This window comes from Caenorhabditis remanei, chromosome I, assembly GCF_010183535.1.
Source record: "Caenorhabditis remanei strain PX506 chromosome I, whole genome shotgun sequence".
Taxonomy (NCBI): domain Eukaryota; kingdom Metazoa; phylum Nematoda; class Chromadorea; order Rhabditida; family Rhabditidae; genus Caenorhabditis; species Caenorhabditis remanei.
The window spans coordinates 7,337,348-7,363,473 of record NC_071328.1 but is presented as its reverse complement, the minus strand read 5'-3'; the positions used below and the strand labels follow the sequence as shown (position 1 = coordinate 7,363,473).

The following is a 26,126-nucleotide window of genomic DNA, read 5'->3' as shown; positions in this document are numbered from 1 at the left end:
GAATACCCAATACCCTTGCTGGGATTTTTTTCAAAATCCGGAGTAATTTAAGTTTGTCCAGATGTTGGTACTACAAATGAGAACTGATACAGATTTGAACTCAATCTTATTACGATCTAGTTGAAGTGAGAAACATGATTTTTCACTATTGAGAACTGCTGATCAAAACCGTTCTTTTTGGTGCTGTCTCCAACAAATGACCCCGTTCCAACTGAGTTCTAATCTGTATCAGTTCTAATTTGTTGCAGTTCTTATTTTGACAGTTCTCATTTGTAGTACCACTGTCCAGATGTCCGATAATCCGAGTACAAGCGGGCCACCACCGATTCAACCGACGTCTTCAAGAAGTAAGAAATTCAGAGAATCAGTATATTCAAGGGAACATTTACTACAGAAATTTGGAAAGTTCGAAGAATTGAAGTGAATTTAAATTTAAATTTCAGTCAGACAGTTTCTCGATTTCTCCGAATGTATTTTTCCCACTTTGAGTATCGATTTTATTGTGTTTTCTCCTCTCTATTTCTTAATTTCTCATTTTCAGCAGTTCGTCGTCGCCGTCCAACTGCACTTCCAGCTGACGATGCGCCAAGAAATGAAGTTCGAATTCTTCGGCCATCCGAAGTTCCACAAAGAGAACCAATGCCTGAATATAAACCAATCGAATTCAATCGAATTATGTCAGTTTTGAAGAGGATTCTCGCAAACAAAACAATAATTTCAGTGTTCCAAAAGATGTTCCAATTGAACGTCTCATTGATTACCACAATTCTGATAACACTCGAAACATTGTGATTCCAACATTCGTTTCATCAGAAGAGTTGCGAGTAGAGGCAGAAAAAACCAACGAAACGATATCATTTCGTAGTACAAACTTTGTGGATCCAGATATAATTTGGAAAGAGATTTGTAAAGAACAAGAAAAAGCAGAAGAAGAAGATTCGAAAGATTCAGATGTAGAAGTATATGAATCTGGATCAGAGTCTGATCAGAAATCCGAAGTTGAAGCGATAGTTGATGATGACGAAGGAGTTGCTGAAGAAATGTTGGATGCCAGACAGGAATTTATTCAAAAATCAATGAAATTAGTTGGAGGAACTTATGGGTTGTTCACGACTAGACTCGAGGTAAATTCAGAAAAAAAACTTCAAAGTATTTCTAACGAACTTTTTTTGTAGGTAAGCTGATTTTTCAGAATCTGAAATGTATCTAAACTAGCATAAAAACGACCGTATTCAGCATCGAAGCAAACATTTATTTCTTTTGAATCTTTAGAAAAACAACAATACAACATTTTGAATTGATGATTCAGAAGCAATCAGAACTTTAGATTGTTTTCTGTTTTCTATTCCCTTTTTACGAATTCTTAGGGAAAATACAGACAAAGTTGATGATTCTTCTCCTAAAAACAAACCTCATATCTTTCAGAAAAATGAGATCAGCAACACAATCTACACGGTATTCCAAGGACCAAAAGGCACTCCGTATGAGGGTGGAACGTATTTCTTGAGAATTAATTTTGGTCTTCATCCGGATTTTTTCTATGTCATTCCAATTATTCGGTTCGTGACCATGATGTTTCATCCGAGTATTTCCAAATATGGCCAGGTAATTTATACTTTTCGGATTATCTCAAAGTTTTGAACTCATCTTATTAGAAATAAAATTTACAAAATTTCCGAGCTCTCATTTAAAAATGTGTTAATAACAATTTTCTAAATTTTCAGTACGACGTCCGAAACCTTATGGAAACCACTTGGAACAAACACTCAACTCTTATCCATCTTTATCGCTGGTTGGAATCTGAAATGGTCAATTTGAAAGATAACATGGGTCAGTTAATTTTTGGAACACTCGACATCAACACAACATTTTCAGCCAGAAAAACGGTTACTGAACTGGATGAAATGTCACAACCGAATATTGCCCATCTTGCTGCTGGAGATTGGGCAACATTCGAGAGATTGGCAATCGCTATGACAAAAAAAATGGCTGGTGGATCACTGACTGATTCCATCACGGCTCCTACTAAAACAAGTGGAAAATGCTTGTTGGGTGGCACTGCATGGGATCTTCTTGGAGAAGATGAAATTGATGTCGTGGGATAAGAACAACACGCTTTGGAATATTTATTTCATGTTTTATCACGTAAAGTTTGTAATTATCCAACATTTCTTGTCTTATTTTGACTGTGACCGATTCTCTCATCAAAGATCTTCCGTTTTCATAACTAATTAATTCCCCTTGCCAATGGTTTCCCAATTTTTTTTCTGACGATCTTCCAATAGTGGAGTAGCTGAACTTATCACTATAATTTGGAGATGTATCAGTTCAAATAAATCAAATTCCACTCGCTCCCTTCTCGTTTATTTCACAAAAAGTTCTCATCTTTAATCGTTTGTTTTTCTCATTTCAGAAACTAATCGTCTTCTTCTTCTGATTCTTCTACACTACGTCATCACCTATTTTTGGAATCAGAAGAAATAACGAAGAGGTCATTTGTTATCAAATACAAATAACCTGTTCGGGAACACTTTAGTGTGTTTCAATTTAGAGACACCGCCCTTTTCTGAATCAATTACAACTTTTATGATCAGTAACGACGAGAATTTTTTTGCTGTTTTGATCATGTTCGGTTCTCGAAATAGAGCATTCGCTACGTTTCAGCTGGATTAATTACAGAAGTTTCGGGTAAACAGAACTGGCTGAAACTAGTTATTTTCAGACGGAAGTACAGAGGACATCCGGAGAAACAGAGATACGCACAGACAAATGAATACAAGACATTCTAGGAACATCACAATATGACAGAAGGGTTCATTAATTTTCACCATAAAATTAGTAGAATACGTGACGTCATAAATAGCAGAATCTGTATCAGACATCTGGAAACTGAAAAATCCTTTTCCATACTAAAATATCGAGATTCGTACATTTCCAGATCTAGGAAGCCTCGCCCCTTCCTCCCTCTCCCAGCCATTTTTCTCAATATTTTTCTCATTTTTCGGCCGGTGTCCATCTCTTTGGAGCCGCCCATCTCATCATCCTACGCAACTTTTTCCTTCTGCTTTTCCTCTTCTTTCTGTCGTTTTTTTCACACAAAACAATTCAAAAATTCCCGAAAAAGGAAGGATGAGGCATTCCCAAGTGTACACTCTGTGCTCTTCTAGCTGGACCTCGAACAACTAGTTTTTTTGCACAAGAAAGGTTTTTTACAATTGTTTGGTCGAGTTTTGATTTTTTTTTGTTCTAACATAATTTAAAGAACGAGTGTTCAAATCACGGAAACCACTGATTTTCAATTCGAAAACATCAAAACTGTAGATTAAAACATTTCAACAAATCTGGATATTCGCTCCCTTCTATTAGTATTCTCCGCCCCCTTCATCTATCAACGTCATCCGCCTACTTTCAGATGAAATGCCGAAAATCTCAATCAGTGACAATCATTGCCATTCCACGTGTCATTATCACACCAGCAGGTGAGTTAAGAAAAAACGGAAAATGAGGTGGTGGGGGATGACTCTAATCAATCAAACATGATGTCACATGTAGGAGGATGTCAAGAGATAGAGCAACAATGAAAACACAAAAAATGAGTGAATTCTGGTTAATGGTAGACAAAAGGAAAGGTTTTTATTAGGTCTCGATGTAAAATTGGGAAAGAGGATACCGTAATACAAGACCATCTTGTTATAGGAATCATCATTTTGTCAGTTATTTCCAATGAAGAAACATCCGGCTCTGTTGAAATCTTAGGTACAGTATCCCAGAAACTCACAGCTAAAATCTAGATAAAAACACAACAACCTAGATCCGAAATCCCCTTCTAGTGCACTCTTTTCTGAGCAATCCCTTCCTGAAGTGTCATATCCCATTACTCAAATTTTTTGAGAAGTTTTCGATTACACCTATCAAGTTCCTTTCGACTGGCCAGTGCCACTTGAACAGATCCCTGCGCAATCTCTGATGCTTTTTGGATTCGCCATTTGCTCATTTTTCTTTTCGAATTTTGGAATTCTCTGCGTCTCTCCACACTCTCTTTATTGTTTCGAAACTAAACTCATCAATGATTTACAATTGTCTCTTGTTTCTCTGAACCTCTTTCGAATTTGAGAGAGATAAATAGTTGCACCCGCATAGACCAATCGAGAAATTGTAATAAATAAGAAGAATGTGACAAGAAGAAATAAGAGAAAGTCGAGAAGAGACAAGGGACAAAATGAATGAGTTATCGAGATGGGCGGTTCAAATGGAACGTGAATACTCGAACAATTATTTCATTTTATATGAATTGATTCTTCCAATTCCAATTTTTCAAGATAACAGCTTTGATTTGGTACTGTAGTTCTAGAAATCAAGTTTTTACGAATGGACTTAAACCATCTTCTTGATTCAAAAAACTTCTTTTTAGTTTTTAGAATAATCCTTCAGATCTCACTATAAGGTTTCTGTAAGAACCAGATCAATCATTTCCAGCAAATCCTTCAAGTTCAAACTTTCCTCTTTCTCTCTAAAAATAGAAGTGTGTGTTCTGATATCTGACCTATTTCCAAACCTTACTTTTGTTGACTTTGGTACAAAAACTCTCCTGTGAAGTGTTTAGTTTCGAGAGTATCGGTCAATTTTCAGAATATTACTTCGGTCTTCTTCATCTTGCAGTGAGCTATTTGAAAATGACCTGTCCTTATTCATTTAATTGAAACTGAGCAAAGAAACGGTATCGGCAGTGAGTCTGTATTTCCGGATGTCCGCTTGCTTGTATGTCCCTGAATCCCATAACTTTCTGACCTAGGATATCCCCGGATCGAAAAGTTCTCATTTTTCTTCAAACAACATTATCCACCTATCCGATATCTCCAATACAAGTGAGCACTGTTTACGTATCATGTGGCTCTTGTTCTCTCTAATTCTCTCTATCTCTCTTCCAGACGAGAGATAAAGGGAATAAGAGAGGATTAGAGAAAAAAGAGAGCAGGTTGTTGTAAGTGCGTTCTTGAGCTACTCCTTCGGACGCTCCCTCTCTCTTTCCAGTCGTTTTTTGTTTGAACGGGAGGGGACAAGTTGTTGAGTAGACCTTCAGGTGGGGTGGTTTTGAGACCAGAAACAAGACATAACTTTTCTGCGTCATTTCGTATTTTTTTCATGTTTCGAGTTCAAGATTTGGGAGGGAAATGTTGCAGAGATGTGTGCTCTATTGGTACAAATTTGATCTCAAATAATTTGAGATATCAGAAAAAAACTTTAGTATTTTCGGTATGTTACTTTCTGAGAGCCATTTCAAACTACAAATTGATTAAGGTTACGCCTACTTTTTAAATGAAAATCTCTTTCATCTGCTCACTCAGCCAACTAATATGTTGACTCTTCGTCTGGATCACATTCTGGAATGTTCTGATAGTAAAATACCGGAATGATTCTAAATCAGAACCAATTGAATCTCTTGCTAAAGACAAAGATGGAACTTATGGATAGAAGACTTATTGATGCTCTATGACTCCGAATATGAAAAGCGTTTCAGCTTTTGAGCTCCTAAACGTTCTGGTTTTGGGATAAGAACCAGGTTTCCCTTTTCTGAATTCGAACCTGTCAACAGGAAAGTACTCAATAACCCATCTCTAGTAACCACTGAGTTGTTTTTCTAGTTATGTAGAATTCTCACTGGAAACAAGTCCTTTTGGTTCCTTCTCCAAATCTGATTATATTTTTTTCGGAAAAATCTGTAATTCCTAAAGAGCAAATTACTCCGTTTGCCCTTTTTCAGTTAACTTCAATCTTTGCTCTATTTTGATTTCTCTCAATTTCATTGAAATTTTTCACATTGTTTCTCACTTCTTTTCCTCTTTTTTCTAATCCATCTCTCTCTTTTTCCAATTGTTTAACAACAGTTGTCATTGTGCTTTTCATTTTTCTCCTTTTTCCACAATCTTTTTCTCATTAATTTGTGTTCTTCAACACAACTCGAAACACATTCAAAACGAGGAAACCGAATAGAAAAAGAGTTCTCGAAGTGAGATAGTACTGGAATTAGAGAGACGCAGAGATATCGGAAGATGTTTGAATCTTCTTCTTTTATTGTAAAGTTGTGTGTTTCTGGATTGAAGTAGCACAGAGAGAGAGAGAGAGAATGAAAAAACAGAAATCAATCCGAGTGTTTTTTGTGGACCGGATTTTTTTAATCTACTATTTTGTTTATTAAGTGTTCATGCTAGTAGCAGATGTGCCCTGTTGCTAATTTTGAAAACACTGCTTGTAGAAAAAAGACTGGCGTACCTTCCACGCGATTTGAAGTTCTGATCTTAACTGTTTTCTCATGTTCAGCCAGAAAACATTTATATTCGAAAGATTATGTTAATTTTGAATACTGTACTTTTATTCAAAGAAGGAATGATTTCTTCGAATTTCTGTTCTTTCCATTTTCTGCAAAAGAATAGAAAGAAATATAAACTGACGGATTCTTTTCATGCGCTCTAATCGGATTCACGGACGGCATCCGTCCGTCAGAAGCATTGGAAAAGAATTCGATACGTTTTTTGCTTTATCTTGGCTGCAGAATTGAACAATTTTCTTCTTTTCTATTTGGAAACAGAACAAGAAATTTAAAGAATTTCGAGCAACCATTTCACTTCATCCGAAGTAATCAAGAGAACTGTACCATCCTTTCCCAAATCGTGATTTTAGAGAGTCTATTTTCTTTTCTGGATATCATTGTTCTCAACACTGTCCGTATTTTTAGATTTCCTAGATTCAAAATATCAAATGTTTCCACAGTAAGTTGAATATGACTTGATTTCCCGAATCAGTCAAAATGACGTGCAATGCTGACTTTTATTCGAAACATATTACAATAAGATTCGAAACATTTGAGGATCCCGTAACTGAACTAATTTATTTTTGAAATTTTGAAATTTGAAGATCAACAAGAGTGTGATGAACAAGAAAGTAAACATAAATCCAATCATTTCCATTCATTTTCTTTCAACAATTTCCTTTTTTCTTCTCTTCTGATGGTTGGTTGGTCACATTTTATTTACCAATCCATTTTACCAATGAGTCAATATATATATATATAGCCCCCTTTTCCATCCTATCCTCAACTATTTTTTCTATTTTTCTGTTCTTTTTAACATGAAAAATGCCAATAACAAACAACTTCCCAAAGTCATTTCCATTTCTCATAAATATGCAATTTTTAGTTGAGACCCGATCCAATACTTCTGCACTCTTCTATTTATTTTTGCTTTTCTTCTATTTATTTTCTGTGTTTTCTTCTAAATATTTTAGTCATTACTTACCATTTTTGTGGACGAAAAGTACTGTATCCTTCTGTTAAAAAATCTAGTAATCGTGAAGTTCTCACTATTTACGCTCAACAACTTCTGGAAAAAGGATGTTAAAATGGTTCATTCTGGATCAACTAGACTAGGAAACTACTAAACAAAAAGTTCTCGATGATCACCTCTTCTCCAGATTCCCCACAAATTCTATTCTCTTTTTCCCTTTCGATAAATAAAAACTCCTGATTTCTGTTCTCATATGAGTACTAAAGAAGTGTAAAAGAATTGTTGTCTTCCTTATTCTTCTTTTTCTTCTTCTTTCTTCTTCTGATGAGTATTCACAGATGAGGCGACGACGTATCCAAATTGAATTCCAACAGACGACGACACTCAGAAGAACACACACACCGCCGACTCAACACAGACACAATTTGCAATTACGTTCACAAAATCGCCTCGAGCTTCTCTTTTTATTTATGGATGTATGGAATCTGAGTTTCAAGTGGAATTCAGAAAGATTAAAGATTCGAAAGTTTTCATTGAGATCTACGAGATATACCGAGTCATTATCTGAATCATCTATGAAATTTGAGTTTGCAAACTTTAAAAAAGAGAACATCACCTGTGGAAGTAGATCCGTTTGAAGTAATTCGAGTAGCTTTGGGAAGTGTGAACTTTTGAAACATTTCAAGTTCTTTTCGAACACAAGACTCACTTCGTCACAGAAGATTCTATTTCAAATCATCGTTGTTTGGAAACAAAATTTTAAAATCTTACTATATAACTTATATTTTCTGTAGTTTTGATCTTCTCCAAATATATTAAAAGAACGCCTCTAAGTTTAGACTTTACAAGCTTCTACAATTCCTATGACACGTGATTCTTGAAAGAGTTAATGAACTAGAAAATAGGTCAATTAGTATAAAAATCTTTATTTTAGTGTATGTACCGCCCGTCCCTGTCAATAATAGACGGACTGTTTCATCTTCAAGATGTTATCTTCCAAATAGGTCTCGTCTTTTCATCTTGATTCAATTCTCCTCATTCCAACCCAGATACCCACTTCATTTCACTTTGATTTTGTATATTAACTAAACCTATTCTGAGTTTCAGCTAGAGAGTTGAAGTAGGTCGCTTAAATTCCATAATTTTCTACTGTCTCTGATCGAGAATGACCTAGAAAATGGCTAGCCTTGCTCCCCCGATCCGACCCGATCAACTCATCTATCACTGGTTTGTCATGACATCTCATGGCACCTGCTAACCTCCCATTGACTTCTTCTCTTCTCCTCCTCCCAACCATTCCATTCGAAACAAGTCAGCTGCGTCTCTTTCCCTCTCTCTATCTGTCTGCGTCTCCACCAATCGTCCACTCTCTCGCCTCTTTTCAAATGGTTCTTCCCTCCCAAACAGTCCCTTTTTTGTTCGTTTTCTGGCGAAAAGATGACTCGTTTTTCGATTTGCAACCTATTATACTAGTTACAACTACGTTCTTTTTTTTCATTGTAAAGTTACAATTCCTTTTTTGGAATTCGTTTCCAAATAACTACAACATTCCGATTCCCAAAAAAGTTTTGTGAAACAACAGTTCTTTTTGAGGACATGAGAATAACCACTACGATTCGGCTGTTGCTTGATCTGTATTATCTGAATTCTGTCTATAATTCCGTTCGTCCGAAAATCCGGTTTCCAGTATAGGTCCTATTTGAATTCCTTAATTTATCCCACATATTTTTCTCGAATGCTCTATTCTTTGAACAACTTTTTACTACTGGATCCACCCTCACTTTTCCCCTTTTTTCACCATCTGACATCTCCATTCATCCATAAAATTATCAGGAAGTTGACTATGTTTTTTATGTGTTTCAACCTTTTTCCCATTCTCTGACAGAGCTTTTTACCTCTTTTCTTTCTTCATTTTCACTATTGTTCATTTCAATGTTTTGACTTCTTCTTCTTCTTCTTTTTCATAACATAAGAAAAAGCGAAATTCGATATCTTGTTCCTTCTTTTCCTTCTACCAATACAATGATCCATTCCTCCCAATACCAACAAAAAAAGTCGGAAAGAAGCTTCTTGTTTTCGGAAAAACGGATCATTTTCATATAGTTCCATCCCATCTATTGATCTTCATTGATCTCTAGATCCCTTCGAATTTGAATCGAGTTATTCTCCTACTTTTCTGAATTTCATTCACATAAAGATCCAAAACTTTTCGTTTTTTTTTTCATTTTTCTTCCAATAAAATCCTCTTTATGGTCCCGCCGTCCGTCTCAACTAATCCGTGTGAGTTTTTTTTACTACTTTTTAAAGAAAAACGAGCAATTCCTTCTTCTATTTTATCTTCTCTCTCACTTAATTCCTTTCGTCAACATCATTCTCATCATCATCAAGTGTGACTCATGAAATGTGTTTTCTGGTTCAGAAGACACGTGTTGGAATAATCTGGAATTGTTTCATTTCTATTTCTGTTATCTCACAGTTTGAAGTGACTCTAGATCTAGCTGAATATCTTCATACCAATTGTCAACCAAAAGGAACACTTCCCATCATATCATGTCACATTCAGAAGACGTGACGTCTTCAATGGCACATCACTTTTCATACACGAAGATGTATATATATCAAAAAGCCTCCTACTGCAGCAGATGCCGGAAGATGAATGTGTCTCCTAAGAAGAAGAAGAAGAAAGACGGATAAATGTCCCATCCTACTACTACCACTCATAAAAATTTCTTATAAGCAATTGGTATTGATGACGGGTTCAGGATATACTTCCACACTGATGCGATACTTCCGTTTTCCCAAATGGAGTCATGTTCAACCGTTTTTAGTCTTTTAAAACGTCTCTACTCTCAATTTTTTGCAATCCGTAGTCAACTGAGAATTGATATTTACACCTGATTATTTTGCAAGAACTGCACTTTTTCCTCCCAAAAATCTGAAAATACCAATGGACACGTGGTAAGTTTAATAGCGGAACCCAAAAACAAGTATGTTGTTTTGATATGTCTAGGCTCCAAATTGATGAAAACATTTGTTTAGTTTGGAAGTTGGAACAAGTGCAAATACGCTCAAAAAGTGAGAAAGATGTTTTCGAAGGACACCAAAACAATCCGAACGAAAAAACGAACGAAATGGTGTGAAAACAAATACTGATAGTGGTTTAGTTGGGGGGAAAAGAGACCAGAACGGTAAATAGAAGAATTCCGGTTCAAATTCTCTTACTTATAATCTCGGAGCATCGGAACTTCTGAAAATTCTAGTGAACTCGTCCTAACTCCTCGTGCAGAATAAACCACGCCTTCTGAATTCTCCATGAATTCAGAAGACGTCCTCCTATGTCTCCTCCGTCGCAATGGTCATCCTGTGAGTGCTAATAGAGTTAACGCCAGAGCACTGGACACATTCGACCCCTTCTTCTCACGTCTTCCTTTTTCCGAATAAGGAATCTCGTCTCTTTTCTCCCGGTTTCCGCTTCTTCTTCCCTCCCTTTTCTCCTTTTTTCGGGTCGTCTTCTTCTATTTCTTCCTTTTTTCTCCCCGTCCACTATCTCTTCCCTTCCACTGTCGCATAATTAATCGAAGAAGAACTTTCTTTTACTACAGAAGAAGATATTAGGCTCGGTGTGATTACCATCATTATAATGTCCTCTCCCACATAAATATTTGAAAACACTGAATTTTTGCATTTTTCTGTTTTCCATATGATTTTTCGCAGTGTTTGAGTCTTCTGACCAAATGTTTCGATTTTTAGCTAGAAAACAAAACTTTTGATTCTAGAAAACACGTCCCCGGCCAGATGTAAAGTCAGAATTTCAGTTTTGAACACACGTTGTCTTAAACTTTCAAAGCTTTTTTAGTTCCAAGAAAACCACTGCAAAAACGAAAAAAACAAAAGTCTCCCCCTCCTCGTCAATCTCGGGGAGTGGAATTCATAAAGTTGTGAATTTCAGATGAGATGTATCATTGTCACGAAACAAAAAAAATGAAAATGAATAAAAACAAAAACTAATGGTCTACTTTTTTGAGATTTGGTTTCAAATGAAACTGTTCAGATACCCAACTTTCAATTTCTTCTTTGTTAGTTTCTAGATTCTTACTCGTCATTTTCAGCGCTTCATCTGCAAACACTTTCACATGAAATTGCACCAGAAAAATTCAAATTTTGAACAAATTTCCAATTTTTGTTTTTGTATTTTTCGAGTAAATTTTTGCAAACTTGTCGTGAATAAAAGTGAGATAAAACTGCCGAAAAGTTATTTTCTATAACTCCGTTCTGAGCACTGCGATTTTGTCGATAATTTATTGAAGTGTAGTACCTCCACCCCCTCATTACGACCATTCTTTTCCGTTTTTCTCCAGTAAAATCCCGCCAAATCCTTCCAAATCTCGTCTAATTGCACTGTCTGTTGACCAGAACCACCATATGCTTCCTTCCTTCCTGGTACACAGAATAACCCATTCTAGCTGTCCATTTGAATTATTTCTCAATTTGTACCTCGAGCTGCACCTGCATCAAACCAAAAAAACACTGAGACCGTGGGAAACCTGATTCTTTTGATTATGATTCTCGAAACCTTTTCTAAACTCGTCACATTTTTTTGCCTGTTAAAATGGTCTCTGAGTGAACTTTTTCAGCTGTCCACAAATCCTCTTAAGTTCTTCTTTTTTCCCGAATTGAATCAATTAATGCATTATAATCATGTTGATGATTCAGTGATAGTATATGCTAATGGCATCACAAAAGTTCGCCCGCGTCCCGTCCAACGCGCAAACAAAACCGGCGCCATTTCCCTCCGAATCATTTGATCCTCTTTTCTCCCCACTTCCTTCTGTATTTTTGGATCATATTTTAAATTTCCTCCCGAAAAAGTAGACAAAAAGTTGCCGAAACCAACTCACATTCACTATATTCCTCTCAGATATTATTCTACTAATTAAAAATTGTGAATCTTTGAGTATCCCGTCTTCCAAAATATTCGAAGAATGTGTATTTCATGGCTGCTCCGCCCGTTTTCCGTGTGTTTTTCTCATTGTCGAGGTTGATTCTCTTTCATTTTGGCTAGGATGCTTTTAAAGCGAAACTCTCAATTTCAGACACCGACAAAAAACCGGTCGATTCGTCTAAAAGTGAGCTACGCGACGGTGAGCTCAGTTTCGACCAATCGACGATACACCACACTTATCGTACGTTTTTCTTTTAGAAACTTGAATACTTTTGGTCCCCCAAACGGATCTCGTCATAATCTGATCCTTAACTATGTATCCAATTTCAGAAATGACGTCAAATGAAGACATAACTTCAAGAAGTCATGGCCCAACAAAAGTGAAAAAGAGTACAGTAGGAGATGCCACGTCAACAACGTCGAGTAAATCAAAAGGAGGCCGATCACCGAGAAAATCAATTCCATTTGTCTCATCAAAATTTTGGCTTCGACTAGTTCGACCATGGAAATGGAGAAATTTGAGGCGAAAAGTCCGAAGGTCCGTTATTTCAGAAAGAAGGACAGAATTTTCTAATTTTTAAAATCAGAATTTTCAGAAGTGATAGTGATAGATCGTCATCTGCAAATCGCGTTAATTCAGTGTCAAATATCCCGACGACGTCACCGTCACTTCCAGAATTATCGTCTATTGTTCGAGAAGATTCTGTAGAAATTCCAGCTGGTGGTAGTAATGGTAAGATATTTATATTTTCTTGGGTTAGCTAGAAAGTTTTTAACTCAAAAATCATAAAATATGTCAAAAACCACACATATTTGTGGTTGAAAAAACGCAAGTCCCCTGATAAGATAACCTTACACACTACTTCCAGCTAGCAGCCTATGTCTAAAATCCCTTTATAGCTTCTATCATCATCTTCTTCCTTTCAAGTTACCAGTATCCCCCCTCTACTGTCCCTCATCCCCCACAAAAAATAACCACTATCTCTGGAAGAAATAGTACATACCATCCGAGAGATTCAGACTTTTTCCTACTATTTGCTTCTACTCAACCGCCCGTTGGGATCTCTCAACACTTGAACGGATGGTGTGAACCTTGACAAAAAACAGTCTCTTTTTCTCTCGTTTTCTCTCAATTTTTCAATTTTTTCACTGCGAAAATCTTTGCGAAAAATGAAAAATAGAGAAATCTCTCTCACTAGTTATCTTATCAGTTTCCCTCCTATCAACCCCCATAGAGCACAAAGATGCTCTTTTTCTTCTTGTGAAGAGAAGTAGATCATCAGATATCTTTTTCGAAATGTCTTCCTCTATGATCATTTTTTGTTATTGCAGACAACTCGGAAGCGATCACCTATCGACCTGCTACCTCTCAATACACTTCTGTTTCGAATCATCACACGACTGAAAAGTAAGTTAAGAGAAGATTGATTTATGAACAGATAGCAAAAAGAAAAGAGAAGAAATGCGATATTTTCATGTTGTTATGTGCTGGTTTTGAACGTGTGAAGCAGCTTCTTTCCGCCAGAAATAAATTGAAAATATTAGAATTTGGCGGCGGAATGTTAGTATTATGCATCTAGATTGTACCCATCTTCTATTAGAAAAACCAGAAGTAAATTTTCGACAAAGTTTTCTGCCTAGAATTCTACTTTCGAATTTAAATTGTCTGATTACAAGTTTTCTGTGATTTTTCTTCCCAAATCAATTACAAATTTTCAGCAACTCGCCCCAAAATCCTCAACCACTGATTGTTGATCCAACCCACATTTCGATTGTTCGCACACGTATTCAAGATCCTCAACAAGAATCCACGTCATCAGAAGTACAACGTGTTCAATTTGTCCAATCGACGTCGTCATCTCGTCCATCTGGAGATCAAGCAGTTTTCAAAGCTCCACCTCCCCCACCCGCTCTGATAATACAACCACCACCAGAATCGAGAGATTCAGATGAAGAGAATATAAATTACGACCAAAGTACTGAATCTGAAGGGGAAGACGGCGACGAATCAGAAGAAATGAAATCTTCTGGAGTTGTGAATGGAAGACGTGGAGAATTGAGTCCACAAACATCGAGAATGTTGAAAGAAGGATATAGGAGAATTGAGGCAAAAGAGCCTAATTTTATGGCCCAGCCAGATAAACCAGTCTTAAGAAGACCAGGGCAGCCGTCTAGGTTGAGGCTCAATGGAAAAACAGGTAAGACTCGTCTACTTTTCTCTTCTACATTCTGTTTTAAAATCAACTCGGCTGTTAATTTATCATAATTCATTTTCTATTCAGGTCGCACTTCCAAAGACGTGGAACCATCATCATCATCGAATTATCAGTCAGATCAAAATCATCCATCAAAATTGACAGATGATAGTGATAGTGATGCACCAATCCAGTATCGTGATGATCCAATTTCACTTGCTGCAGCTGCTGCAAGACGTGCTGCAAATGTTGCACCGCCTGGATCATCCACTGATTCAGATACTGGAGATGACGAGGAAGATGTTCCGATTCCAAAGAGTTAGTTTGAAAAGAAAGAAATATAATATTAGTAATGAAAATTGTTCTCTAGCATGACAACAAGAAGGCAGAATAAGATAATATTTGTATTTGTCCAAATAAAATTGTTATCGTTTCAGACGGTCTCGCATCCAAAGTGGCTCGTCGTGATACAATTGCACTCAAGTTAGATGCTCCACCATGTAAAGATGATATAAACGGACAAACACCGGATGACCGAAAGAAATTAATGAAAACGGCGTCAATAAAATTGGCACGGTAAGTGTTTTCCGGATATCTCAGATCCTGATCTACCCTCTATATTTCTCAATCAGTTCCTGTTCAAAAATGAGTCAGTATTTTCAGAAAGCTGAGCGAACGTCCGACACCTGAAGAATTGGAGGATAGAAATATATTGAGAAGACGTGGAATGACATCATCAGAAGCAATGGAAGAGAAACGAAAACTTCTTCTGAGAAAATTATCATTTCGTCCGACGATTGTACAGTTAAAAGAGCAGCAGATCATTCAATTCAATGATTACGTTGAAGTAACACAAGCAGAAGTATATGATAGAAAAGGTGAAAAACCATGGACAAGATTGACACCATCGGATAAGGCCATGATTCGAAAAGAATTGAATGATTTTAAAGCAACCGAAATGGATGTTCATGAAGAATCAAGGGTTTTCACAAGGTTTGTTCGAAAAAAAACCATACTTTGAAGCTTAAAGGGGCGTTCCGAACAATTAATAGTTTTTCAGATTCCATCGATAATTCGACCCAACTTCTGACATGTCAAATCACCTCCATTCTCCTTCAGATTTCTTTGTTTATTTTCTCGCTCCCTCCAATTTTTCTTCTCAAGTTCCCCTCCCTCTTGTTAAAATATTATATATATTAACCAAATACTATAGAAAAGTATCAAAAAATCTCTGAAACTCTCTGGGCATATTTTCTCTTTAACTTTCTACCATTTTTCTGAAAATGTTTCAGTTTCCCGTTCTCCCCAAATCTTACCTTTTACTGTTTGATTTTCTCAAAATCATGTGAATCAGAACAGAAACAAACACACACATAGATCACTTAACTTTTCTAGCCGGTTGACACAAACTTTCTTCCCCTTTTATTTTCTTATCCATCGAGATTGTTGTTGTATCATATATTATAATCGCTTTTTTCTTTGATTGTACTGCTCTTTCGTAATTGACAAATACAAACATCTGCAATCCTGTAAAATTGAAAATGAACAGAAACGTTTTGGAGATCAAGCAGTGAATTTGAAGAGACGAAATGTGATAGAAATCTGCACGTTCGTCAAAGAGAAACCCAAAATCGAGAAAAAACTGATAGCACAAGATTTTATTGAAATATTTTGCTGGGTAAAGACTAACACAATGAAATGACAGGGAGATGAGAAGTTCGGGGCAGAAGAAATTAACAGAATAAGGGAGTCTAACTTTTGGAAGATCAGAATAAAATAGGTGGTTAATAGAAAGAACTACTCTGGAGCTGTTCGTTTGAGAGAAAAATTGAAATAATTAGTTTTTAACAGAAACGTTTTGAAATCTAAGCATTTGTATGCTAAGCAATGACTAGAGCTTTGATTTCTCTGATAGATGGGAAGAGGGGACAAGGGAGGAGACTGATAAATATCTGAACTCTGATATATTTGGAATAAAAATTCCACTCTTAAAAAACGGGGAAAATTTGCATTCACATGGAGGGGAGTAATATTACAAGATGACGATATTTCACATGTAATATGTATATGTATATATATGGCTATATGTATTTCTATTATTATTATTATTTACAATAGCTTCATCAACACCGGCATCACTTCAATTTGACTCTCGATTTCAGCACGAATGTCAGAGTAAGGACCGAATCGAACACGTAGGTCATCTATATTCCTTTGATGCCAATCCCAGCACCGATCGAAAAGTGTACGTCGCTGGATGGGACGTAAAGCAGCCTTTATAGCTTCAATAGCATTTTCCATCACTCCTTGAACGTCCATGTTCCAACGGTGAAGAAGCTGGAAAATCAAAATTTTCTTTGCTTGTATCACAGTACGGCGAAAACTTGTAATAATAACGCTTGAAAAGGAAACATGATTGTCAGATAATTCTGTACTGCTTACCATTTTCATTGTGCAAATCATATCTCCCGCCTCGTCTTCATGATTTCTGTTCATTCTTGCTACTACTCCAATCGGAACAAGTTCGGGTTCGAGGACATGCAACGAGACGAAGGTGTTCATAGACCATGGATTTGGGTACGCTGCAAATTTTCAGTCGGTAAATTTGAATTACTCGTTTTCTTACTTGTTATTTCCTCCATTAAATTGAAAACAGTGTTCTTGCTCCACGGAACCGAGTTGTCCAGTTGTTTACAACGCAAAAGAGCGTATATGGCTCTTGTGAATTGCTTCAACTCGACAGTGTCTTCCATATCCAAAACGGATATTTGGGACAAGCGGTGAAAGTCTATAACTTCTGAAATAAACAACCGTCAACATTTGAATTGGTTTGAAAATAAACCGACGTACCTTCATTTTCATGAAAAATCGTGGGCGAGAAAAGCAAATAGAAAAGAGCGGTTGGCATAGCACCACGGAGGTCTTTAAAAATTTTCATCAGACTGCTCAGAAAGTACTTGTTGAGTCCAAGGGCGGGGTCGGTTGTTCCATTGTTGAGGAAGAGTGCCAACGTTCTTCTTCTGAGCTGAACAGTGTTTTCACGTGTTATGTACAAATTGAAGTGAATGTTAATGCGTCCTATCTGAATTTCTATGACGAACCTCAATCTCGTAAAACCAAACGTGCAAATTGTCTCTGTTCTCCAACTGCCTTTCCACATCAGGCCTGACTAGAACGCTGTTCAACTCGTCCTTCAAACTCCCAACAACGGAAAAAACCATATCGACGATGTCGTCAATCTGATCCATCATAACTTCTTCATCCGGACGAATTGCGAACTGAGAAAGTTAAATTAGGACATTATAACACAAGTCAGAGAATACCGCATTAATCATTTTGCCCAATCCGGCAATCGGCGCTCCAACTTCGTACGACAAAGCCAAAAAAGTTCTCAGGCAATGTAGTCTTGTACTCCATTTGTCGTTCGCTGTGATGAACTTGATGAGAGCACCTGAAATACCGTAAATGGGCGCTATAGTAGTTGGAAGGGGTCACTCAAATTTTCGAATTTTTAGGCAGATTTTTGGCTGAAGGTGTGAGGCTGAAGACGTGTAAGAAACTCTTTTTTGTTACTTAACCTTTTTCTTAGGCTTAGGTTTCTTAGAAATTCGGGAAAAAATTTGACAAATACGATTAATTTGTCAATTTTTGTCGTTTTTTTCAATTTTTTTCCGAATTTCCAAGAAACCTAAGCCTAAGAGAATAGTGAAAAGTGGTCCCTCACAAGAATCACACTCATTGTGTAAGCTTTGTCCCTCTTTCAGCACACTGATTCGGAAAGTCAAAAAATATTAATACTAAAAATGGTTCAAAAAATCCGAGAATTATATTTTGAGAACTATTTTTCGGGAAAAAAATGTTTTTTTTGATGGAAAATTTTTTGTGTCCTAACAACTTAAAAACATCAGCTATCATTTTTATGTCGAAAAAAGTGAAAAAATCGCGAAAAAAAGTGACCCCTTCCAACTACTATAGCCCCCGTAAATGTTTTGTTTCCCAAACATGTATTCATCCTGCACGACGTGTTCTCTTAACAAACCCATTGCGAAATACAGGGAATCTGATCCAGGAGTAACATTATTGAATGAATCCTGAGAATTCTCGATATCTGTTATCCAACGAAGTCGGAAAGATCCAGTTTTCATATAGGAAACAACGGTTCTATTCCAAGAAGTAGAAGTCATTGACATTCGACCCAGAAGGTTGTCTGCAACAAAAAACCGTTTTCATACCAATGTTCATCGAATATTACATGGTGTTCTGGTCAAAATTTGAATAACCACGTCAGTTGGGAGTTTTCCAAAGTTTCCAAATGGTGTTTCCATTTCTAATGACATACGTGCAGGTAGTGAGACGATCACCCGCTGCTCTTCAATGACAGTCTTTTTGGGTGGATTAATACATTCGGGTGACTTGAACGGAGGCCCATGAGACTGCTGTGTTCTTTGTCGCTTCTGACCTCTTCCTCCTTCCGTTGGAGTGTCTGAATTTGTAACTGAAAAAACCAGTAACCAAAGCCGTGAAACTAACTACGTTTTCTTAGTGAGATTCGCACATTCTTATCGGTTGCAGTGCTAGATGGCTTTTTTGGAGTGGGAAAAGCTTGCGCGGCTGCTCGATCGGTACTTCGAAGAAAATATGTCCTCTTCGGTGTTGATGAATTCATAGCGAAATCTGAAAAGTTACAGCTAGAATAAAATCCTTAACCCCCCCCCCCCCCCCCCAGTAATTGAAGTTCTGATGGCCCATTCTATTTTAATTTATCGAAAACATAAATTCAAAATTAAACTATTTAGTGCTTCCAAATATAAATACCAAAATTCGACCATTCAGTGAAAACAAACAAAACAGAAAACATATTTTGAAACAGTATTAGTTTAGGGCGGGAAATTCAAACTTTTCACTTTGGTACCGCCCACTACAGTACTTTTCAAATCGCTTCGAGACCCACCGTGAAAAAGATATGCGCCTTTAAAGTTTCGTAAATCTTTTCTTTTTTCAAACTCTGAAATGAAATTTTCTTTAGATTTTTCTTTTCAGTTGATCTAATAATAGTAACAAAAAATATATAATATAATACCGGGCTAAATAATAACCTAATTTTCCTAATTCTGATAATTGAAGTACATTCATTTAATTAAATTATATTTAATGAACAATTTTTCCTCAATTTCCAGTTTTTTTCACTTGTATTTCGCTCCTCTTCTTCTTCTCTCTTAATTTTCTTTTCCCTCTCTTTTATGTGGCCTAACAGACGGATGGCCGTCAGTATTTCTTCTTCCATTGATTTATTTTTGGTTTTTTCCTAAATCGCCGTTTTAAATAATTCCTCAATTATATTCTCTGTCATTTTAGAGTAAAGAAAGCTTAACATCTTTTTCTAAATTTTTTCCATACTCCATTTGAATATTTTCAGACGATGGACTGTGACATAGCCTCATACCACGTCTCATCATTCGATTTTCTCGTAACAGAAGGATGTCAGTTCGCCGCCCAGGCTGTTCCGGCAGAAAAGTTCCGTCTAAAAAATGGAGATGCTGTTACCATGAAGTTCACGTCGGCACAGCTTCATAAACCAACTCTGGACAACGGAGTAAGAAGGAATCTAGGATCCAAACTGGAAAATCAGCTCCAATTTATTTCTTTCAGGCGAAGTTAACAAGCGACACACTCCCACTGTATCCAGCAGAGTGTCGTCAGCGAGGATTAACGTATGCCGGAAATTTGAAAGTTGGAATCGATGTTCATGTCAATGGTACTCGTTTGGACATTATTGAAACCATTCTGGGAAAGGTTATAACTAGTGTTCTTGGAATATTTTATTTTCAATTTTGATTTTCAGGTACCTATTATGCTTCGCTCAGAAGGATGTAATCTTCGCGGAATGTCCCGAAAGGAATTGGTCGCAGCTGGTGAAGAACCAATTGAAAAAGGAGGATATTTCATTGTGAATGGATCGGAAAAAGTAATCAGACTTTTGATTGCTAACCGAAGAAATTTCCCGATCGCAATCATTCGAAAAACATTCAAAGAGAAAGGAAAACTTTTCTCAGAGTTCGGAGTAATGATGAGAAGTGTTAAAGAGAATCATACGGCCGTGATGATGACATTGCACTATTTGGATACTGGAACCATGCAATTAGCTTTACAATTCCGAAGAGAAATCTTCTACGTTCCCTTAATGTATGTTGTGAAGGCATTGACAAATAAAAATGATGCAGTGATAATGGCTGGATTCAAGAGAGGAAGAAATCAAGATCAATTCTTCTCTTCTTGTGTTCTGAACATGTTGGCTCAATGTCAAGAAGAAGGAATTCTTCATCAAGAATCTGCAATCAGAGCTATTGGTTCTCGATTCCGTGTAGCAATTGCTGATAGAATTGCACCATGGGAAGATGACTTGGAAGCTGGAAAGTTCATTATTAGAGAATGCGTACTCGTGCATTTGGATTCGGACGAAGAGAAGTTCTACACGTTGGCATATATGGCGCAGAAGTTGATTGCTCTTATCAAAGGAGAATGTGCCCCAGAGACACCTGACAATCCACAATTTCAAGAAGCTTCTGTATCTGGACATATCCTGTTGTTGATTTTGAGAGAAAGAATGGAAAATATTATTGGAGTTGTCAGAAGAAAACTAGAGTTTATGAGTTCGAGAAAAGATTTTATCTTAACTAGGTGAGTTTTTCATTCGCAGTTTCTTTAAAGAATGCCCAACATTTTTCAGCTCTGCAATTCTCAAAGCTCTTGGAAATCACACTGGTGGTGAAATTACACGTGGAATGGCTTATTTTTTAGCTACTGGAAATCTAGTGACACGTGTTGGATTGGCTCTTCAACAAGAATCTGGATTCTCAGTGATTGCTGAAAGAATTAACCAACTTCGTTTTGTTTCACATTTCCGTGCAATTCACAGAGGAGCTTTCTTCATGGAAATGAGAACAACCGATGTTCGAAAGCTTCGACCGGAAGCGTGGGGTTTTATTTGTCCAGTACATACGCCTGACGGTGCGCCATGTGGTCTTCTTAATCACGTAACAGCTTCATGCAGAATCGTAACTCATTTATCGGATAATTCTAGTATCCCATCAATGTTGGCTGAGTTGGGAATGTATACACAGAAAACCGTCTCATTGGCGCCACCTGGAGAAGAGGTTAGTGTGAAGACTTGAAAATATAGCTTCTCTGTTTGATGAAATTGGAAAAAATGTTTAAACCCCGAGAAAAACGATACAATTACACATATGTTTCATTTTCAGCTCTATCCTGTTCTAATGGATGGAAGATATATTGGATATGTTCCAATTGCAAAAGCTGCGTCGATTGAACGATATCTCCGGTGTGCTAAAGTTGCAAATGATGCTAGAATTCCTTATACTACCGAGGTGAATAAAATAAGCAAATTTCATGTCTAACCCAACAAATCTCAGATTGCTCTTGTCCGCCGCTCGACAGATATCAAGAACATTCAAACTCAATATCCTGGAATTTATATTCTCACTGATCCAGGTCGTCTGATTCGTCCCGTTCGAAATTTGGCAATGGATTCCGTGGAGCACATTGGAACTTTTGAACAAGTTTATTTATCAGTTGTTTTGGATCCAGAAGAAGCTGAACCAGGTGTCACTATGCATCAAGAATTGCATCCATCATGTCTTTTCTCATTTGCTGGAAATCTGATTCCATTCCCAGATCATAATCAGTCGCCACGGTAAGAAAAATACTTTTGGTAGCAAATTTATAAAACTGAAGCATTTCAGTAACGTATACCAATGTCAAATGGGTAAACAGACAATGGGAACCGCAGTTCACTCATGGCATTCTCGTGCAGACAACAAAATGTATCGGCTTCAATTCCCACAGCAACCGATGCTGAAACTGGAAGCTTATGAGAAATACGAAATGGATGAATACCCATTGGGAACAAATGCGTGCGTAGCAGGTATGTAGATGCCTCACACAGTGTTGACACAAAACGGCAGCCAAATTCATTTTTTTATAAACCATCATTTTTCAGTCATTTCATACACTGGATATGATATGGAAGATGCTATGACAATCAACAAAGCTTCTTATCAACGTGGATTTGCTCACGGAACTGTTATTAAAGTGGAAAGAATAAATTTGGTGACTGATCGAGAACGGAAAACAATTTTCTACAAGAATCCACGTGAAGATATGAAAACTGTCTCAGCAGATGGGCTTCCGATTCCCGGAAGACGGTATTTCCTCGATGAAGTGTATTATGTCACTTTCAATATGGAAACCGGTGACTTCCGTAGTCATAAGTTCCATTACGCTGAGCCAGCTTACTGTGGAATGGTTAGAATTGTTGAACAATCTGAAAGTGGAAGCGGTGCTCAGCATGCATTGATTCAATGGAGAATTGAAAGAAACCCAATTATCGGAGATAAATTTGCATCACGTCACGGACAAAAAGGAATTAATTCATTCCTTTGGCCTATTGAATCTCTGCCATTTTCGGAAACTGGAATGGTTCCAGATATCATTTTCAATCCTCACGGTTTCCCATCTCGGATGACAATCGGAATGATGATTGAGAGTATGGCTGGAAAAGCGGCAGCAACCCACGGAGAGAATTATGATGCATCACCGTTCGTATTCAAGTGAGTTTCTTTACATTTTTCAAGCAGTTCACTTATTCGAACGACTAAGACATTTATCACAAATATCTGATTTTTCAGTGAAGACAACACTGCAATTAATCATTTCGGAGAGTTGCTCACTAAAGCTGGTTACAATTATTACGGTAATGAGACATTCTACTCGGGAGTTGATGGACGACAGATGGAGGTTTTTATCTACTTTAAAATGCATCTGAAAAGACATATCCTTTTTATAGATGCAAATTTTCTTTGGAATCGTTTATTATCAACGTCTTCGTCATATGATTGCGGATAAATTCCAAGTGAGAGCGACCGGACCAATTGATCCGATTACTCATCAACCAGTCAAAGGACGTAAGAAGGGAGGAGGTATTCGATTCGGAGAAATGGAAAGAGATGCTATTATTGCACACGGAACTTCTTTTGTTCTCCAGGTGATTTTTCACTAGTTTTCAAAAAAAACCTCAGTTTGGAGCGCATTGAACAAACTAAATTAAACAATGTTTTCTAGGATCGTCTTCTCAATTGCTCTGATCGTGACGTCGCATATGCTTGTCGTCGTTGTGGATCGCTTCTTTCCGTTTTAATGTCATCAAAAGCGGGAGCTCATCTGATGAAAAAGAAGAGATCCGATAATGAACCATTGGACTATACGGAATCTCAAAGATGTCGAACATGTGATAAAGATGATCAAGTATATCTTCTCCAAGTGCCACGTGTATTCCGTTATTTAACTGCCGAGTTAGCTGCGATGAATGTGAAAATCAAGTTGGGAATCGAGCACCCATCGAAAGTCACTGGAAGTTAATTTTAAGATTTTTTTTTTGTTGAAAGTATATTTTTTCCTAGAATCTCACTTTTTCTTGTTTTTTTCTACTTTTGTTTTTTTGTTATTTGTTTTATCATCGTTTCCCGTTGTTTTTCCAATTAGTTAGATTGCAAAAGGTGCTTCAATGTCAGAAGTTGGCTTCGTTCAGAGTTGATTTAAATTTTCGACACGCTAACCTGATGTTACCAACTTTTGTCATTAGATCACACTTTCATCCCAGTCCCACATCTCCTACATCTTTAAACTCGTTCCGTTCGTTTTTTTGTTATTCCTATCTCTCCTTTTTATTTGTCTTTGTAATTTTGTTAACATTTTCAGAATTTGAAGTTTCTTTGTTATTCATATGAGATTTGATCATAAAGTTGTTATTTCCCCAAAAATCAGGAAATCATGACCCCATTTCTTTTCCTTTCCTATAAATCACATTAGACCCCCCTATTTGATTCCCTCTTTAACATTTGTCCGCGCACTTTTTCTCTCTGCCTAATTCTCTGGGTCTTCATCTCTCATATGCTCTGTGCTCGAATAAGCCCCTTGGCTCCCCCATGTTCTCTTTTTCTGCTCCCACATTGCGCACCTCTGCTGCTGCTTCTTCTTCCCGATTCTCTCCCATGTTCTCTAAACTTTTTAGTGATGACGTGGCAAGAGCACAGACTAGTAGATCCGTTTTTTTCTTGCAGAAAATAGTGGAACACGGCACGTTTTCCATTTTTCAGTGTAAAATGATGTCAAGAAGAAAAAAACGATAGGAGATGATGAGAGCTCTAGTAATTCGAGATGGGAAGCCATAAGGACTTGCCCCTTTAGTTTGGTTTCTCAAAAAAAAGTGCGAAGGATTTTTTGAAGAACCACGTGTCTTTTCGGACTAGAGATGAAATTTTTATTGAAGACATATTACGGATTTCTCAGTTTTCGTCTATAATTTTGATGAAACTGGACATTCGGACACTGGAACGATTATGTCCAATTTTATTTCATTTTTTTACTACAGTAGTCAGAAAAGATAACATTCAGCACTACTGTCCTTCAGCACCCTTTCTAAGGTTCTCATTCAAAGTCTCAAAAGGACATTTGCAGACTCTAATATATACTGAAAACCTGGATTTCCAAGGCTCAGTTTCTCTTTGAAAACACTTAAAATTTGCGTCATTGTAGTCAGAATGATGCAAATATGTTCCATTCGTAGTCTCATCTGGATCTGGTTGAATTCAAAATGGACACTTTCAGAGATATTGACTTCATAATCATTTTACTCTTATTTTGATTTATGAGCACTAAAATAAGAAATACAATTGAGCATTCGGTTTCCTATACGGTTTCCTAGTACCATCCAAAACGTTCAAATCGAATTTTCCTCGATTCCCTGTTCATTTCATCCCCCAAAAAGAGAACCATTCGTTGTCAAACTATAGGGTTTTTCTCTTCGCTCTTTGCAATAATTTTCCCACGATTATTCATAGTGTTCCTTTTTTTTGCAATTTCTATTCTTTCCCTTTTTTATGATTTCTGCATGTTTTTTGGTGTTTCGCTCATCGCTTCACTAGATTATCAGAGATCAAATATCAGCATTAGTTACTGTAATTATGTGATTTCCGTGCGTTCTTACAAGTTTAGACCGGGGAATCCATCATGTAATTCAACGATGAATAACTCAAATGTTTTTTTGAAGAAACATTGACCAGGTTCTGATCGAATCAAGTTTCAAAATTTTAGCATCCAGTCATGGTTATGCTCATTTGAATCGTCACATTGAGTCTCTTTCATCTCAAAAAACTCTCGGTAGTGTCTCGATCCCTAACGTTCTTATCACTAAATCAGAGTCTCTCGTTTTCTGGAAAAACAAGTTGAGAAAGTGAATAAAAAATGTAAAAACAATTCTTATCCACGATTAGAAAAACTCCGTTAGCATGCCTACTTCCTCCCCTAAAAACCTTGATGTGTCCCATCTGTCCACTTCTCTTTTCTCTCCTGCGCAATCCATTTCGCAATGCTTTTTCCCTTCTTCTTTTACTTCTGATGATGACGTCATCCTGACCCCTTCTTCTGCTTTTTCTCGCCTATATTTTTGCATCATTCCGTTCCTTCTAGAATCCACCAGAGCCAATTTCTAGTCTCTTAACTTGAGTTTTTCCTTTCTGAATTTCACTGAGAAGAGTAACTTTCTGACTTCGTGCATGGTTCCAAATACTCTTTGGGATATCTATTTGTCCGGATGTCCAGATGTCTCTCGTTGGTTTCCTTCCTTAGTCATAT

At 37.0% G+C, this 26,126-nt stretch overlaps 3 protein-coding genes across 3 annotated transcripts; 2 read left to right on the top strand and 1 right to left on the bottom strand.

Annotated features, from left to right (window-relative positions):
• Positions 1-10,615: 10,615 nt before the first annotated feature.
• Positions 10,616-15,490, top strand: GCK72_001407 (uncharacterized protein; the record flags this gene model as incomplete). The annotated part of the gene is made up of 10 exons (XM_003105042.2): positions 10,616-10,643; positions 12,374-12,463; positions 12,553-12,760; positions 12,819-12,955; positions 13,555-13,630; positions 13,942-14,420; positions 14,505-14,735; positions 14,855-14,993; positions 15,081-15,410; positions 15,478-15,490. The coding sequence occupies 10 exons, from the start codon at positions 10,616-10,618 to the stop codon at positions 15,488-15,490; spliced, it is 1,731 nt and encodes a 576-aa protein (XP_003105090.2).
• Positions 15,491-16,526: 1,036 nt separating this feature from the next.
• On the bottom strand, positions 16,527-19,083 carry GCK72_001406 (uncharacterized protein; the record flags this gene model as incomplete). Its single annotated transcript, XM_003105054.2, has 9 exons — positions 16,527-16,754; positions 16,860-16,999; positions 17,044-17,214; positions 17,268-17,442; positions 17,519-17,695; positions 17,741-17,868; positions 18,457-18,624; positions 18,670-18,900; positions 18,948-19,083. The coding sequence occupies 9 exons, from the start codon at positions 19,081-19,083 to the stop codon at positions 16,527-16,529; spliced, it is 1,554 nt and encodes a 517-aa protein (XP_003105102.2).
• A 753-nt stretch (positions 19,084-19,836) lies between these two features.
• Positions 19,837-23,852, top strand: GCK72_001405 (uncharacterized protein; the record flags this gene model as incomplete). Its single annotated transcript, XM_003105044.2, has 11 exons — positions 19,837-20,010; positions 20,067-20,210; positions 20,260-21,095; positions 21,145-21,571; positions 21,677-21,802; positions 21,848-22,128; positions 22,178-22,359; positions 22,435-23,044; positions 23,123-23,231; positions 23,281-23,478; positions 23,556-23,852. The coding sequence occupies 11 exons, from the start codon at positions 19,837-19,839 to the stop codon at positions 23,850-23,852; spliced, it is 3,384 nt and encodes a 1,127-aa protein (XP_003105092.2).
• Between the last annotated feature and the right edge of the window lie 2,274 nt (positions 23,853-26,126).